At 46.8% G+C, this 17,303-nt stretch overlaps 1 protein-coding gene across 5 annotated transcripts in view; it reads left to right on the top strand.

Moving 5' to 3' along the window:
• Positions 1-16,944, top strand: part of C4H11orf49 (chromosome 4 C11orf49 homolog) — a 151,274-nt gene extending 134,330 nt beyond the window's left edge. For 3 of the 5 annotated variants that reach the window (XM_045014684.1, XM_045014685.1, XM_045014686.1), the window contains exons 5-9: positions 6,260-6,345; positions 7,985-8,180; positions 10,004-10,113; positions 13,951-14,014; positions 14,785-16,943. In XM_045014684.1, the coding sequence (XP_044870619.1) occupies positions 6,260-6,345; positions 7,985-8,180; positions 10,004-10,113; positions 13,951-14,014; positions 14,785-14,965 (637 nt within the window). In that variant the 3' untranslated portion in view covers positions 14,966-16,943. Of the gene's footprint in view, positions 1-6,259; positions 6,346-7,984; positions 8,181-10,003; positions 10,114-13,950; positions 14,015-14,784 lie in introns of all 5 variants that reach the window. The other 2 variants (XM_045014681.1, XM_045014683.1) reach the window with 1 other exon arrangement.
• The last annotated feature ends 359 nt before the right edge of the window (positions 16,945-17,303 follow it).

Below are 17,303 nucleotides of genomic sequence, written 5' to 3'. Positions count from 1 at the left end.
TGGTTTGTTAGGATATGCTGGGAATGAAATACCAGCGTGATGCTAATATATCAACATTGCAGTCTTTGACTTTGTCTACACTCAGAAAATAAATTGTGTATAAAGCACTGGTAGCTAACACATTTTAACTAACACGATTTTAAACATTATTGTAGATGGTATTTAACATCTTTTAAAACGTGTTTCTACCCCTTCTAAGGTTGATCACAACCAGCAACACGTTATACTAAACCCTTTCTGCAATGTTGTTTAAAATCATGTTAGTTAGAAACATGTTAGCCAATCTGTTTTAAAACAATTTATTTTCAGACCCTAGACAAGGTTTAAAGGGGGCAGATGGCTCAGGACATTGGTAACATGATATGGAACCCTCCACCTCTCAGTCACTGGTTCCAATCCAGCCCATATTGTTCGTTTATTAACCATCTTATGGCAAAGATGGCCTTTCTAGGTGAATGGGGAGGGGGTGTCAGTCCAGATCCCAGTGAGCATATCTACATGTTAACAATAAGGTCAAAGAAATAAATGGTCTCTTTGCTTGTTGTAACAGAGAGAGGTCAGGGAGGCTGAACTCTCTTCCCTGCCCTTGCAGGTCAGAGTATAGGCACACTGGCAGGACATTGGCTGCTGCCTGTGTTGTTTCTGGTCTATGGATGAAGAGGTGTTCAATCTCTAAGTGTCAGTCTAGTGCAGGGGTCGGCAACCTTTCAGAAGTGGTGTGCCAAGTCTTCATTTATTCACTCTAATTTAAGGTTTCGCGTGCCAGTCATACATTTTAACGTTTTTAGAAGGTCTCTTTCTATAAGTCTATAATATATAACTAAACTATTGTTGTATGTAAAGTAAATAAGTTTTAAAAAATGTTTAAGAAGCGTCATTTAAAATTAAATTAAAATGCAGAGGCCCTAGACTGGTGGCCAGGACCCGGGCAGTGTGAGTGGCACTGAAAATCAGCTTGCGTGCCGCCTTTGGCACGCGTGCCATAGGTTGCCTACCCCTGGTCTAGTGCCTTTCACCAGCATCATATTCCCATGAAAAATATATATACCCCCCCGCCCCCCCCCAAAAAAAGAGAGCAAGAGAGCGAGGAAGCAAGAGATGTGTATTCCCATCTGCCAATATTTCTATATTGCTGGGCTCCTTTGACTGCCTCCCTGGCTCCCAGGGTGCTGCTGTCACAACTGAAGTGCAGTTAATGCTGTGTTAGGTCCAGTTAAAACTAGAAGTAGAGCAGCACTGTTCCCTCTGGCTCATTGGTGAGGAATCCTGGTTTTTCTGGCTCCCCTGAATGTAAGTCCCTGGCCTCCAGCATTAGACCATGATGGAGCACTAACTGTAGAGCAAGGACATATCTGCTGCTGTTGCCTTTCATGGAGGTACAAAAGCACTGTCCTATGCATGGGCCTGTATTCCACAGTTTCCAGCTGAGCTGAGCAGGGATTTGGGACAGGGCATAAACGTGAGATTTCAGTGTGTCTACACGTTATGATGTTTGCAAAAAGGAATTTAATCCGCAAGGCTGTTGTAAACTAGAGGCCCAATTAAGGGGCAGGCTTCCCACAACTGCACTGTTGTGTGTATGTCTTAGAGACAGACAGGCTGGGGTTTGGGAACAGGTGTGCAAGAGAAATGAGATCTCTGGCTGAGGCACCCAGGCTCAGGTGGGGATGACCTCACTTCCTTCCTGACTAGAGAACTACACACACACACATTATTATTATTATTTTGTTGTTACACGCTAATCTAGTTAAGTGAGTGTAATAAAACTTGTTTTAAGTCTAAAACCAACTTCCTCTTTCCTCCACATCTGCATCCCTTTTTTTAGTCTCTGTCTGAATTCCCCTCTAGTTATGTTGCTCTACCCACTCTCCCCTTTAGCTTCTATGGTTTAAAAAGACAAATTTCAGTGGGACAAGGTGGGTGAGGCAATATCTTTTATTGGACCAACTTCTGTTGGTGAGAAAGTAAAGCTTTCGAGCTTACATGGGGCTCTTCTTCAGGTCTGGGAAACTAATTCAGAGTGTCACGGCTAAATAAGCTTGTCTCTCTCACCAACAGAAGTTGGTCTAATAAAATATATTACCTCACCTACCTTCTCTCTAATATCCTGGGGCCAACACATCTACAACTACACTGCATACAAATTTCAGTGGGTTATTTCTCCTGTCCCATTTGATTGATTCCTTGCAGGGTGCGGGTGTCACAGACAGACCTGTGAGATTGCCCCCTTTCAGTCTGAGCACCCAGACAGCTCTGTGATTGCTTTGCTTTGAGAAGAGGAGTGAATACAGCAGTGGTGGTGGCAGTAACAGCATTCATTGTTAAAGCTGGGGACTGTGAAATCATAGGCACTGTTAGTAAGAGAACATCCTCATGGTAACCTCATAGCTGCATGGCTGAGATGATCTCACGGCACTGCACGCTCTGCTCTTCCAGGAGCTGTTGCTATGCACTGATAACAAACATTGGAAGGGAAAGAGGTCAGGACAGAAGAACAGAGGCAACAACAATACAGGTTTTATTGGCATCAAAACACAAGGAACACAGTTCCTCTGTTCAAGGTACAGTGCAAATGCCTCTGGCACATCCAAGGAAGAACCAGACTAGTGGCTATATACCTTAGTCAGATGCCTTGGATGCGCTCGTGCTCAGCAGGGCATTAGCCACTGGCAAGTTAAAGGATTTTGTCTTCAGAAGTGTTGTCTAGTTTGCAGAGTCTTTGACTTGGAGAAAGGTGTGAAGAAGAGAGATTTTCTTGTTTGAGATCATGAGCCAGGGACTGTATCTGAGCCCACACTTCCCCTCTCAAAAGAGAGGCATCAGATCCTATGCTTAATTTAAAAAAAAAACTCTCTCCATTTTGGTTTTTGATATTTTAGGATGCTCTATGTATTTTAAGGTCTTAACAGCAGAAAGCAAATCTAACCCCATGAGACCCAAGCCCCCTCTGCCTTAGGCAAACTTGGTATGTCTACACTGTAATTTAAGCCCAGGGTTATCAGAACTCAAGTTAGCAAACCTTGAGTTTGTTAACTTAGGACTTGAGGATCTACATTAATTTGAATCCCAGGTTAGGAATTGTTGAATCCTGGGTCCCAATCTGGGGCTCCAACATCTACACTGCATTATGTGGGCCTGAGTTCAACCACACATATCTTAGACTTCTTAGCACCCTTCCAAGACTGTCCAGAGGACAAAGAAAGTTGATTGTAGTATACTTTAGGCAGACTCCCAGGGCACGAGTCCAGTGGGGCTACATTTACACTGCAAAGCAACAGGGCTTGAACCCTGGGTCCCAGTTTGACTTGGGCTGAGACCCTCTGCCCCTGGAGTATCCTGGAATGTTGGATCCAAGCCCTGAGTTTACCCAGTTTTGTGTAGATGGAAAGGGGGTGTTAGGCTTGAGCCTGAGTTCAAACCCTGGGCTTACTCTACAGTGTAGACCAACCCACTGTGTCTGTTAGTCTTTAATAGCAGCAAAGATAAGTGCACAGTCAAAACTGAGATGAATCCTCCTTCCCACCAGTCTGGGCTAGAGCCCTTCCTGGGGCCTCACTGGCTGGACTGGGCTTCTGAGATCCTAGCCACAATCAGCAGGTCAGAGAGTTCCTTCATTGTACACCCATCACAAGGTCCCTCAGTTGTAGGCACTTTTCTTCATCCCTTTCCAAAGAGTTTGTTCCCTTGATCTTCATTATTGTGATTATTATTATTCACTGAGGGCCAGATCCACAAAGGTATTTAGGCTCCTAATATCCATGGAAATCAGTGGGAATTAGGCACCTAAAATCTGAGGATCTGGACCTGAGTTCTCTAAAGTGTGCAAAGTACCACTCACACATGTAAAAAGCCCTGAGGAGCTTACAGTCCAGTTCAGACAACAGGAAAGAGAGAATGAAGAATCCCCCCAAAAATAACCCCCAACAGAGCTCCCGGGAGTCCCTTTTTCAGACTGTCAGACTTGGCCCCAAATTCAGGGCATGCTGCCTGGGTTGCAGACCCTTTGTGGCTGGGATTCTCCTCTCACCAAGCACTTTAGGAGAGATGTGCAGACATGTTGCTGATGGTGCTTTCCTAGCTTCCCAGCTGTGCAGTCAGCTGGTTGTTTGGGGACATAGCAGAGCTGCAGGCCAGTAAAGTGATTGTATTGGATTTACACATTTCTCAGTCTCTCTGGATTGCAGACACCATGGACAACTGGAGTCAGTAACCCAGCACCAGAGTGCACCTGCTTCCAGTCAGACACTTCCCTCTTCAGATTCAGGCAGCAGAATTTTATATCCTGGCTTTGTGTCCTTATTTAACAGCTACAAACATCTCAGCAAATTCCCAAACTAATACCAACTCCCTGCTGCTCTTCTGTAAGTCGGGGAGAGAGTCTTGCTGCTGCACGGGCTCAGGCACTGACACTGCAGCTTTAGATTTCACAAGTGAAATGAGTTGGATGTCACAGAGGTGATGTGGTATCCCCTCTCCACAGAAAATGTGCAGAGCATACTCCTACCATTGCCCACCTTGTGCAGGAAGGAGAATTGTATTAGCAAAAGCGTTGGTGTAGGGGTGTTGAGGTTGTCTGGCGAGAAGATCAGGATCTGAAGGGAGGGAGTCCCACTTCTAAGTGATGTGGCCTGTAGCGTTTCCAGTGCTTGAAGAGTGGTTTGAAATGCCAGTGGCTGAGCTGCAGTGCCTGGGAGATGAAGACGCTCTGCCTGCCAGCTTCAAAGCCATCTCCTTGATGTGGCCACTGACAATCTCGGGAACATGCTTATTAGTGAGAATTAAGAACTGAAGCTACTGCTGCTCTAGACAGGAGGAGGTTTCTGGGACATAATAAATAAATCAGAAGCACTTTGACATCTTCAAAGGGTTTTGTTTTAAACAGTGACTTTTCTCCTGGGGACCCTCTTAGCCCCAGTGTTTCTTCTTTGAGGTAATTAATTCAAGCTGCTTTGCATGCTTGTTATGCCACAGTGAATTGAGCGGGTCCAAGTGGCAGGGAGGGAAGCCTCTTGCACAGATGGGTCCTATAGCTCTTTTAACTCAGCCTCCCACACAGCTTCCTAGAGCCTCTTCCCCAAGCCCCTTAGCGCACACTGAGGGCTCCCAAGCCTACCTGGGTATTGGAACTTAGGTTTCTCTCCTCTTCCTTTGCTGGTTCCTCTCCCTTTGTTAGGCCCCCGCCTCTACCTTCCCACCTTCAGAGTCTGCCCTCTTTCTCCTCGCATAGCAGCAGTGGTAAGAGTATTGTTCCTGGGGTTTCACCTCTGAGCCCCTGCTGGCCTTTGTTCTTGCATGGCTCTGGAATCCAGAGGTTCCCCCAGAACAGAGGTATCCCTAAAAGGAGTTGACTTTGCTGCCACTTCGGCCCCATCCTTACAGCCTCCATGGCCTTGGTTGATATTGCCTGTATTTATGATGTATGGTGCAACATGTGGTGTATATAGCTCCATATCTGTGCCTGGTGCTTTGCAGAAAGAAAGAAGATATTGTCCCAAAGAGGTGGTCAGTCTCCAAGAGACCTGTCATGATGACATTCAGGGAGAAACAACCTCATGCATAAGGGAGGGAGGGTAGGAAGTTTTCAGACACAGTGCAGTAAGGAGGCTCCTTGTGCCAGGTGCACATCATGCTATTTCCCTTTTTATAGAAATGGGATTTGCTTGACCTGGGAGTGGGAGTCTCTCATCGTTGTCATCTTCACCATGAAATGGAAAATGGCCTAATTTGGAGCACTCCTTTACACATACAGGGCCTGATTCTCCTTTGACTTACACCAATTTTACACCAGTGTAACTTCATTGTCCTTAGTTCAGTTACTCCTGATTTACTCTAGTTTCAGATCAGAACCAGGCCTGCAATTTTTGTAAACCTGTGTGATTGCCAATATGTATTCCACCATGTCCATCATACTGTTATGCAATTTGAATCAATTGCTGCTTGGTATTTGTTCTGCATTCTGAGACAAAGTCCCTGTTCACAATCATTGAGGCTGAGCTACTAGCAGTAATAGACAAGAGCCTTCCCCTGAGTCTGAGTTACCAAGCTTTCCTCATCTGACACCCCTGGTGACGCACACAGATCTGGGAGTTCCCAACTTCCCTTGATGGGCTTCTTCCCACTGGGTTTGGGAAGCTCCCCTTGAGGGACCACCCTCTTCCAAGGTCTGAACTTTCTGACCTACTATAAGGAAAAGGAGCAAGTTGCAGAGTGTTGTTGCCTTGTGTTTGCTGAGTTCTCTCTCTCCTCCTCTTGCTCCCAGGATTGTGCTCATGGATGACGCCATGGATTGCTTGATGTCTTTTTCTGATTTCCTCTTTGCCTTCCAGATACAATTTTACTACTCAGGTGAGTCCAGTCTGCCGGAGGCTGGTGCCTCCACCATCTGCCCTAGCTTGTCTCTTTCTGTTGCAGCTTCTCAGCCCCCAAGTGTCTCTTGCACTCTTTCAAAACTAATAAAAGGAAATACTTTTCACACAAAACACACACGCAGCCCAGGAAACTCATTGACACAGAATATCACTGAAGTCAGGAGCTTGGCATGATTCAAAAGGAAATTATACATTAATATGGAGAGTTATAATGGTAAATATGTATATATTTAAAAGATCCTTATGAGGGATATAAACCGTTAAGCCTTGGGCCATATGTCAACCTCTAACTATTCGGTCTTAGGGAGCAGATTTTCGTATAACTGTCTACTGCAGGGTTTCTTTTTCTGAAGTAGCTGGTACTGGCCCCTGCTGGAGACAGGATACTGAACTAGATAGCCTGCTAGTCTAATGCAGTATGGCAATTCCTATATTCCAAGCTGTGCATTTAGATTCAGCCCGTCCATAGTACAAACATCTGCCTTTCTCAAGACTATTTCTCTGCATACTTAATGATGAGGTCTTTCCTGCTGTGAATTCCCTCTGTGAAGCCCAGCATTATCCATGACCATGTCATCAAGGTGAAGCAGCTCAGGGTACTAGTTTTGTGAGGGGTGGACTGAAATAGGTTTGGAGTGTCCGGAGTCAAGGATGGGAAAAGTCTGAGAAATGGCATGTGGTTGAAAAAACTTTCCTTGATACAGCAGATATTTCCACAATGAGCTACAGAGCCTCAACACAGCCTCAGAAGTCACCACTGCCCCCCCACACACATGGTCTTAGTCTCATTCACACATGCATTTCATACACACACCCAAAACACACCACCCCATTTTTGTTAGCACATGCACACCGTGCACACACACAGTCGCACACACTCTCCCACCAACCCACACACATGCAAACCACTCCAAGTGGAATCTAGATTTGTAAACTGTTGACCACATCCATAAACAAACTTGTTTAAAATTAGATTCTTGCAGTAAACAGTGGGCAGAACTGGGAGCCTGAGGAAAGCACTTTCTGCCAGCTCTAGCTCTGGCCCATCCTGGCCTTTCTTTTAGATCCCATGTTGTATTTACTTTGGAGCTGTGCTGAGGCAAGCTGGGATGCAGACTGGAGCCTGCCTAACCCGCTCCCTCGGCTCCTACTGCAATTCCTAACATTCAGTTCCTAACTTGGGTGATGTTTCATTCAGTGGAAATGGAAGGGGAGTGGAGATTTTTGTGGTTTAGAAACTAATTTGGCAGGGTGGCATTGACATTAGCCCCCACACCCTACTTTTTTACCCACATGTAGCTTCCTTTCCCCCTTAGATGAACTACATTAGAGTGGGTGGCTACCTGCAGTAACTTTGGGTACCTCCCCTTGCAGCTCTTCACACTTGCAGTTTATATGGAAGATGCCTTTGTGCAGCACATGGGCCTGTATGGTATGTGATGTAAACAGGCAGGATGCCTCAGTGCTGTACATTTGTTCAGGTCATACTGGTCTTACATACAGCTGCAGATGACAGTTTAGTCCCAGCTCTGGCCAGAATCTGGTAGATCAAGTGACTGTTCTAACTGTCAATCCTATCATAGTCCTGAGTGCTAAGCCATCCTCCTGCTTTGCAGAGTTCCTAGATAGTGTTGCTGCCATTTATCAAGATCTGTTGACTGGTAAGAATCCGAACACTGTGATTGTGCCAACATCATCCTCTGGGCAGCACCGTTCACGCCTGGCTCCGAGTGAATGCAGCCCACTTGATGGGGTGGAGGCATCTCTGTTCTACCACTGCCTAGAGTCCCTGTGTGATAGGTCAAAATACAGGTAAGGAGTGAGGGCAGACTCACAGCCAGTACCTGGAAGATTGTCTTAGGAATGGTGGAGCTCTGAGGAACTATAGGGTTTTGCATCAGCTGTGGACCCCTCTAAGTCTCCTTCAGTGGGTGTGAAGGGAGAGAACTCTGTGTAACAGGCCTAACAAAGAAAGAGAAATTATTTCACAGACATAAGCATTGAGGGGGTTAGCTGATCATCGAGGTAAATGGTTCCCATTGGGGCTATGCTTTCCTTTGGAGATTGTTCTTCTGCCCTGACCTCCTTGCCTATGGAAGAGGCTCAGTGAGCAAAGTGTGTTCACAATAGGGAATGAGCAAAACACTGTTGACTTCCTGGAGGTAGAAGTGGTAGGAAAGGCCTCTTAGCATCAGAGTAGTTTGCAGAGGTTTGTATAGATGCAGTAGCTAGTCAATAAGATGCAGTGTACAGTATAACTAGAGCCCTACCAAATTCACTGCCATGAAAAATGCGTCATGGACCATGAAATTTGGTCTCCCCTCATGAAATCTGGTCTTTTGTGCACTTTTACCCTGTACTATACAGACTTCACAGGGGAAACCAGCATTTCTCAAATTGGGGGGTCCTGACCCAAAAGGAAGTTGCGGGGGGTGGGTCACAAGGTTATTTTAAGGGGATTGCAGTATTGACACCCTTACTTCTGTGCTGCCTTCGGAGCTGGGCAGCTGGAGAGTGGCAGCTGTTAGCCGGGCGCCCAACTCTGAAGGCAGTGTCCTGCCAGCAGCAGCACAGACATAAGGGTGGCAATACCATACCATACCATCTTTACTTCTGTGCAGCTGCTGGCGGCAGCTCTGCCTTCAGAGCTGGGCTCCCAGCCAACAGCCGCCGCTCTCCAGCTGCCCAGCTCTGAAGGCAGCACCACCGCCAGCAGCAGCGCAGAAGTAAGGGTAGTGGTATTACAACCTCCTCTACAATAACCTTTTGACCCCCTCACAACTCCTTTTTGGGTCAAGACCCCTACCATTACAACACTGTGAAACTTCAGATTTAAATAGCTGAAATCATGAAATTTATGATTTTTAAAATCCTATGACTGTGAAATTGACCAAAATGGACCGTGAATTTGGTAGGGTCGTAAGTATAACAGCAGGCAGCTTGTGGGGAAGCAAAAGGCTTTCAAGCGTACTGCTCCAGCAGCAAACTAGCACTGCAGGGAGGGGCCACGTCTCACAAAGGTGCTGTTAGAAGAATGCTTTAATTTATGGAAAGTATTTGAGTGGTACCCGTTGTCTTGGTATCTGAACACCCAGGCACATTAATGAAGTTATTCTCACAACAGCCCCAGGAGCTTGGGACTATAATTAACCCATTGTACTGATGAGGAGTTCAGACACAGAACAAACAAGTGACTTGTCCAAGGGAGTATATTAGAGGAAGCAGTAGACCCATATCACCAGAGTCACAGTCTGGTGCCCAGTCTACAAGACTATACTTCCTTCAGCACAGCATAGAAGAACACCAGGCTTTACAGATACAGATTTCTGTAGCCTCATCTGCTCAGGTTCCTACATGTCCAGGTAGATGGAGTGCCCTGCCAGAAGGCTTTCTCCTCTCCTTGGACTGGAGGAAATTATGGCTGATTTGGGGGATCTACCCTAGCTTGAAAGTCTTGCTTAGCAAAAGGCAGCAGGTGGAAGCAGGTTTACTTCCCCCATCCATTCCAGGAGGACACAGTCAGGGAGCACAGCTAGGGCTGCTTCAGGGTGGTCAGACATCAGGGAATTAGAAGGATGATGATGTTCTATGACTCATGCCAGGTTTTATTTTCCTCTTCCTTCTTCTCCATCTAGCTGTCCCCCATCTGCCCTTGTCAAAGAAGTGCTGAGCAGTGTACAGAGACTGACCTTCTATGGATTCCTTATGGCTCTTGCAAAGCATCATGGGATCAACAGAGCCCTAGGTAAGGGGAGGAACAGAGCCCTATGAATATGGCCCTAGGTTTTTCCTGGTTCTGCATTTTTTGTGGAATTTGCTGTAGAATCATGCAGCAGATTTTAAATTGTCTTTGAAAATAAAGGTCTCCCTCCCTTGTGGTCACAAATGAAACCTTATGAAACAAATGAAAACATAGTCCGATGCAGCAACATCTGTCTGAGTCTGCAGAGTGCCTGAAACAATAGGTCTAGGGAGGTATTGAGATTTGAGATGTTGACATTGACACCTATAATAGCAATATTGTTAACTATTTACTTGCTGATCATTTTAACAGAAATATCCATCTTATTTAATGTGTTTATCCATTAATGTTGGAAGGCACGGATATTGCGTTAAGGGGCAGGTAAGACAGCTCATTGCTCTCAGAAGTTGCTAGGGTGGGGAACTGAGTTCAGGTCCCCTTTCCCCCAAATTTTAAATGATCTTTGTCCTTGGCTACAAGTGAAAAGGAAGAAAAAAATGCATCCTCATCCCCAATACCTCCTTGGGGCCAAAGACCGAACTATCTCCCAGACCTTCACAACTGTCTCCCACCCCAACTGCCTAAGCCTGCAGCTTTCCCAAATAACCCCTCCAAGGCAGTTGTCAGTACAAAAACCTGTGCCATATTGAAATCTGGGGCCAGTGTAAAATACATTGAATTTAATATCAGAAAAAGGCACAAGGGAAACTGAACTGGTTGGCTAATTCAGGGTCATATTTAAGGTTGTCATATCCTCCCATTGTGAACAGATGTGAAGCTGCTGGAGAATTCTGCACCAAACTGGGTTAGAACCCCGGGGAAGAAGGGGGTTGGCTGTAAAATGTCAGCCCTGGGTGGTGAAGAGCACATTGGCTCTCCCAACTGAGACCCATTTCTCTGTTGCAGAGGTCAGTGTTATCCAAGAGCAGGAGAACTGGACTGCTCCTTGCCTATGCCTCATTTGTATAGATTTCAAACCCTTTATTCCATGCAGACCCTCTGTGCCTTGTTTGTGCTTCCCCTTCCCTTCCTGCAAAAGGGAACAGAGAGCTCACTTGTTGGTTGAATTTAGCAGGGCTGAATCTGTAATCCCAGGGCTGTCTCAGGGCCTAGGAGGAATATCTGGATGCCTGGGGCTCTCACCTCTTAGCCTTCACATGGTGAGACCCAATCAACGGGACTTCCATCCTATTGGACAGTTTCTCCCTCTAGTTCTAGGGCTGAGTCTCCAGTAGTCCTCATACTTCAGAGACAAGCCTCAGGGGAAAGTAGCTTCCCTTGCCTGAAATGCCTGCTCCTTCTCACAGGTGTGTGTCTTGGCAGAGAGCAGAATTGTCCTCTCCCTGATTGAGCCTCCGCCCTCTATAGACTATTTGAGCTGTGAATACTCCTCTCAGGCAGGGCTGTTTACCCAGCAACACAGAGATTATATATCAAAGGGACATGAATACAACCCAGCAATCTCCTCTGCAAACAGAATTAGAAAGCAGTGTATTCACTGGAGAAGGTGATGCCTGGATTGCACCAAGCAAGGCTTTTTTTCCCTTAGCTCTATGAAATCCACTTCCAGCAAGGTGGAAAGAAAACAGATGGGCTGAGAAATCCCTGCCCACAGCTTCCATTGTACCATGTTCAAAGTCTGTGGGTTTTCCTTTCCATTAACACAGCCCTGGCCCTTGGCCCCCTGCCAGCCTCCTGCTGAGGCCTCTCATGGGAGGGGTAGCAGCCGCAAGTCTAACAGGTGCAGCATCTTGGCAAGGAAGAAGGATTCTTCTCCTACTCTCTTTTAAGCTTTCTTGCATGATGATTTGAATAGTCTTTGGGCTGCAGGGGATCACAGGCTCCCCAATGCCCTGCAGCAAGGGCAGTTCCAGGTAAGAGCTTCAGAGGCAAAGGAGCTTTCAATCAGGGCCCTGTGTTCTTTAGTCTTACTGGGGCCTCGCAGGATGCCCGGTTAGAATAGGGATGGGGATTAGAGTGGTTTATTCTGGCTGGGGCACCACTGATGAGTTTGTCAGGCAGATTGGAATCTGCAGCCTAACTCCAGTGTCAATATTGATTCATGAACCCCTTTGAGTGTTATTTACCAACGCTTCCAAGTAATTCAAGTGCCCCAGAGACCTCACTACACATTCTGCAAATGCAGAAACAAGCCCAGGCTTTATCTGACTTATTCTTCTAATTAAGCCCATGGCAAGCAGCAGGTTGGAGCACTCCTGGGCTTCTCGGTCATGGTGACAGGCGCACTAGAGCATCTGGCTGCTCTGGTGGTTGCGGGGGGCCCAAAACTGGAATAAGTTGAGAGTCAGGTGTCTGTTGGTGTGGGTTCTTATTTGGTGCCTATCACTGCAGTAGCTGAATGCCTCTCTCAGGGCTCCTGTATAGGAGTGCATGAATCCCCAGGCCCTACCTCCCTGGGAAACAAGAAACCAAGGCCATTAACCAAATCCAGATCTCCCACATCGTAGTATAAAGCATTTACCCCAAAGACACTGACTGTGGCTTCTCTAGGTTTCGTGCACAGCAGAGCACTCCCCATTGAGCCATTGGTCCAGCTCTGCAATTGTTCTGAAGCCTTGTTTATACCTGGGGTTTTGCTGTGGCAGTGTCCTGGCCAGGGCAAGGCAGTTCCTATCCTCTTTGTGTTGGCCTGGCCCACATCCTTCCTGGATCTGTGTACAGAGGGGAGTTAGCCACAGATTTAGAAGAGAGGACTTCCTAACAGGCTCCTGCCCTCCTTCCCAGTGTAACTCAGTGTGAACCCTGAAGCATCAACAGGCACAGTCACCTGACCACACTGCACATCCCTCATCCTGAATAGGGATATACCAGCCCCAGTTAACATGCTCTAGTCTATATCCTGGTCTTACAGTGAGAAATGGGGGAGATGATCTCTGACCCATCCTACTGGGCCCATCCTTCTCTCACCCTGGTAGCAGTTGCTGACAGAGTGTGGCTCATCCACTTATCTGCAGTTTCTCAGACCTCATAGAAAACCAGGGTTGGGCCTGACAGCCTTCCTATCCCTGGGAATATGCTAGAGGTGCTGTCTGGGGTGCGGAATGGTTTAGCCCCAGGCCTGAGCTAAAAGCTGCCACAAGCACCAACAAATCTGCTCTCCTAGCCACAAATCTCAGCGTCTCAGATTCAGACCTGTCTGTATGCTGTAACTGCTAATTGAGTGTGTAACCAGTCAATGGCATACTTTGCTCTAAAGCTGGTTTGTGCCCACAGAACAAGGTCAATGCTCTGATAGTGACCATAGCTGCTAACCGTGTGCTGCATTTGTCAGTGGACCAGGCTCTTGTACTGTTATTTTACAGAGTGACTGAGACCCCCAATCATGCCTGTGTAACTTGTTTGGCTGGTCCTCTTTTCTCCAGCTCTCTGTGTGGTAGGACATCCCAGAGTGCACTGCCTCATGTACTGCTAGTACTGCTCTCTATGCATGTCCTCTGGGTATTCTGTCCCCTGCTGCAGCACTTTGGGGTAGCTACCTGGATTTGCCAGCACAGTCAGGCAGCCTGGTGAGTGTGACTGTGCAAACACATTTGACACATGGCTGTACTGTGAAAAAGGCTGCTGTGCCGCATCAGTGGAGTGTACCATGCACAGGTCACAAAAACTTCCATGCCTTAGGCAGACAACACCTTACATTCAGTCTGAGCTGGGCTGAACAGTTTACAACTATGGACCAGGTGGGAAAGAAGGCCTCCTCTCTTCTGTAGATCTGATACTGAAGAGCTCTGTGCCATAGAGTCCTTGAACTCTGTTGTGCATGGAGCCTGTTCCCACATGGCCACACTCTGCATTGAGTGTTTTGTTGCTGCTGTTTTCCAGGGGCTCTGCCAGATAAAGGAGACCTGCTTCTCGACCCTCCCATGGATCAGGAATTGGAGAAACTGTAAGTGCAATTGTCCAGAGTGGGAAGGAAGGTGGCAGATATAAGGCAGCATGATGGGAGCCTGGGTTTGGGAGCTGTCTCCTTTCCTCTCACCCAGCCGTATGACAATGGAGCAGTCCTTCAGCCTAGGCAGCAAAGGCCCTTTTGTGGAGTGTTCCTAGGTGTAGCAGACTAAGTTGTTGGGATGGTCTTCACATGCAGAGAAGAGACCTGTCTGCAAGGAGACACAGAGGCAGTGGAGAACCCCAAGCAAAGGACCTTTTATTGTGGAGGATCAAGTCTTACGTAGTGGTGAAAATAGAAGAACAGTTGGGGTAGTATAGGCTGTGACTTGGGGAAAGGCACCTAAGAATGGCCATACTGGGTCAGACCAGTGGTCCATCTAGCCCAGTATCCTGTCTTCTGATAGTGGCCAGTGCCAGATGCTTCAGAGGAAATGAATAGAACAGAGCAATTATTGAATAATCCATGCCCTGCCATCCAGTCCCAGCTTCTGACAGAGATTTAGGGACACCTAGAGCAAGAGGTTGACCTATTGAAACACAAGGAAGGAGTCACAAAATCAAAACCCAGACAGGGTCCATCTGCCAGGTGCCACTGCAGAGTGTTCCCTGGTCTGCTGTAAGCATCTCTTTCCATGTTAGAGGACTAGTTCTGTGAGATCAGCTCTGGATCTGTGATCCTATCCTGGGCTTGCTCCAGACCAGCTGCTGGGTAAGGGGTGAATATGACAGTCTAGGCCACCTGGGGTTTTGTCATTTCTCTTTCAGACTATCTCAGGTTTCAGGGCTCTCCATCTCCACTCCAGCCGGCTCCAGTGGGGACATTGCCAACCTACCTACTCGCATCTCCCCAAGAATCAGCTCCCCCTGGAAACCTCTCCACCACCGCCAGAAAGTGAATATAGAGAGCGATGGCTCCACCGATGAGACAGAATCCTCTGAGAACTAATCCTCCTCCTGGCTCCCCGTAGACTGATGGGGATGTGGGGGAACAGCACCTCATTCCAGATGCTGAAAAGTGATGGGCATTGCCTCTGAAGATGGATCTCACCCATTCTGCATCTGCATCTAGGTGCAGGTACATCCACACCATTACCAGGACCCCCAATCCCATCCCAGCCAAAACAACACCATTCTCCTATCTCCTAATTAGCTGAGGAATCTCTCATCTAGGGGCCACTTCCAGCTTTAGAGTTATGCTGCCCTCTGCTGGCAAATCAGACAAACCAGTGGAAGAATGCTCCCGGAAGACCTCTCCACTCAATCTTCCTCTACTCAAAGAGTGGTAGGAAATTCTCCTACTGTTGATCTCACCCTGTTCTCCTACTGTTGATCTGCAGTTGGACAGGTGCTAGCAACAATGGGTGTTTTGTTGTGTAACTGCTCAGACCTGGTGTAGACAATCTGGTGATTAGAAGCTGGTCTACACTAGTGCTTCTACTATAATTACTCCTGGCAGAGCTGCACCTGTGCTAGAACAGTGGGAGAAGTTCCTAAAATTAGAAAAGACCTAGCTGTTATCCTCTTCACACCATCTGTGTTTTCTCCTCAGAGGAGTGTCCAAGAGATGCCAAAGTAAAAGGACACAAAGTTTCAGTTAACAAGTACTACACCATTGTAGTACTCAAGTTATAGTTGGTAATATAGATGTATGGCTCATCTGTTGTATTAGTTTATCCTCTCGAAGGCCTCTCTCTAGAGTCTGTCTCCCTGGGACCACCCTCTCTATAATTACATCATCTAGGGAGAAGAACACAGCATATAAATTCCCTGGCCACAGATCTTGTGGTCCACAAACATACAGTGTCCTAGCTGCTGTGTTAGATAGGATGGAGTGTTGGGGGTGGGGGGAAAGCAAGGGTGAGAGTTATCTTCACTAAACCTCACTTACCGGTAGTGAGAGTGCAGGCATTAATATAGCAGCAGTGGCGTCAACATCACTTGAATTCTGCCCCAAGAAATAACTCCCCTCCCTTATGAATTATTACTGGAAAATCAGACTGTTATGGAACTGTAGCAGTTTGGTATCCACTGCCCTGGAGGCCTAAATGGTGGGAGCAGAGTTTGGCGTTTCATACTTTGCCTTGGTCTGCCCCACAGGCCAGTTGTCTCCACAGGGTTTCACTCTCCTGATTCTCAGGGAGTCCTTGCCCCTTCCCCTAGGGTTGTGAGGTGCAGAACACCTGGAGCAGTTCATCTGAGGTTTGGAGCTAAATTGGGCAATGCTACGCAGCCAAAAGTTAGGCTCCATTTAATGGAACCAGAATGGACTTGGCCCTACAGCAATCTGTTATAAAAATAAGCTTGCTCAAATCCTCCCCTGCCTGTGCCCCTGCACCTGCCCCAGCTGAGAAGAGTTAGTAGGTAGGTTATTATGTATTGCAATTTATTTTATTTAAACTGCTGTAACAGTCCTCTCTGTCTTTGAGTAACTACACCATCCAGGGAATAAAGCATATAGTGCAAGGTGAAAACTAAGTCTGGGGCTCCCACATCGCTGTGTCATCTCTGAAGGAGTCAGCACCCTCAAACACATTAACTGATGCAGCTCACAGCACGGTGTTTGCTGAACGGAGGAAGGTGTCAGAACACCCAACTAACCTAAGTGACAGTGTATAACCTGCAAAGTGGCAATAAAGGAGCCAATGCGTGTGGAGATCATGTTCCCAAGGAGAGCAGAAAATATGGGAGGGTGTCCACATTCCCTGGCTGTGCAGTGTGAACAGTCTTTGGATTATTCTCTCTTTGTCAACTCGATACTAGAGAAGGCCCATGTCTTTCGCTATATTCTGTACTGGATGAAATGCACTGACAGCGCTCAATAAACATACTTCTGAATACCAAAACTTTGTTTCAAAAACCAGGTAAAGTTTCTGAGAACAATGTATTTACCAACTACGTATAAACCGCACACAGTTAAAGCAAGGAAAGGCATGAGTAATTAAGGGTCTTACACTTCCTATATAATAAACATATAATTCTTATCCAGCACAAAGAGTTGCATTGTTCATCACAAGAACCTTAACTCTGACCTATAGATTGGTTTTAATATATCATTTCTTTCAACTTCTGCTTTGCTTCAAATGCCCTGACTTACTGGTTCTCCTATAGGGTGCATAAGGAGCAATTGTTCTGCTTTGCTTCAAATGCCCTGACTTACTGGTTCTCCTATAGGGTGCATAAGGAGCAATTGTTGCAATACCCAGGAAGACCTGAATGTTTGCCTCTTTTCAGCACTCTGATGAATCACTTTACACAGCATGAGCTGCATCCTTAGCACGTGGGTG

Source organism: Mauremys mutica, chromosome 4, assembly GCF_020497125.1.
Source record: "Mauremys mutica isolate MM-2020 ecotype Southern chromosome 4, ASM2049712v1, whole genome shotgun sequence".
Taxonomy (NCBI): domain Eukaryota; kingdom Metazoa; phylum Chordata; order Testudines; family Geoemydidae; genus Mauremys; species Mauremys mutica.
Note: the sequence above shows the minus strand (reverse complement) of the source record. Positions and strands in the feature narration are given on the sequence as shown.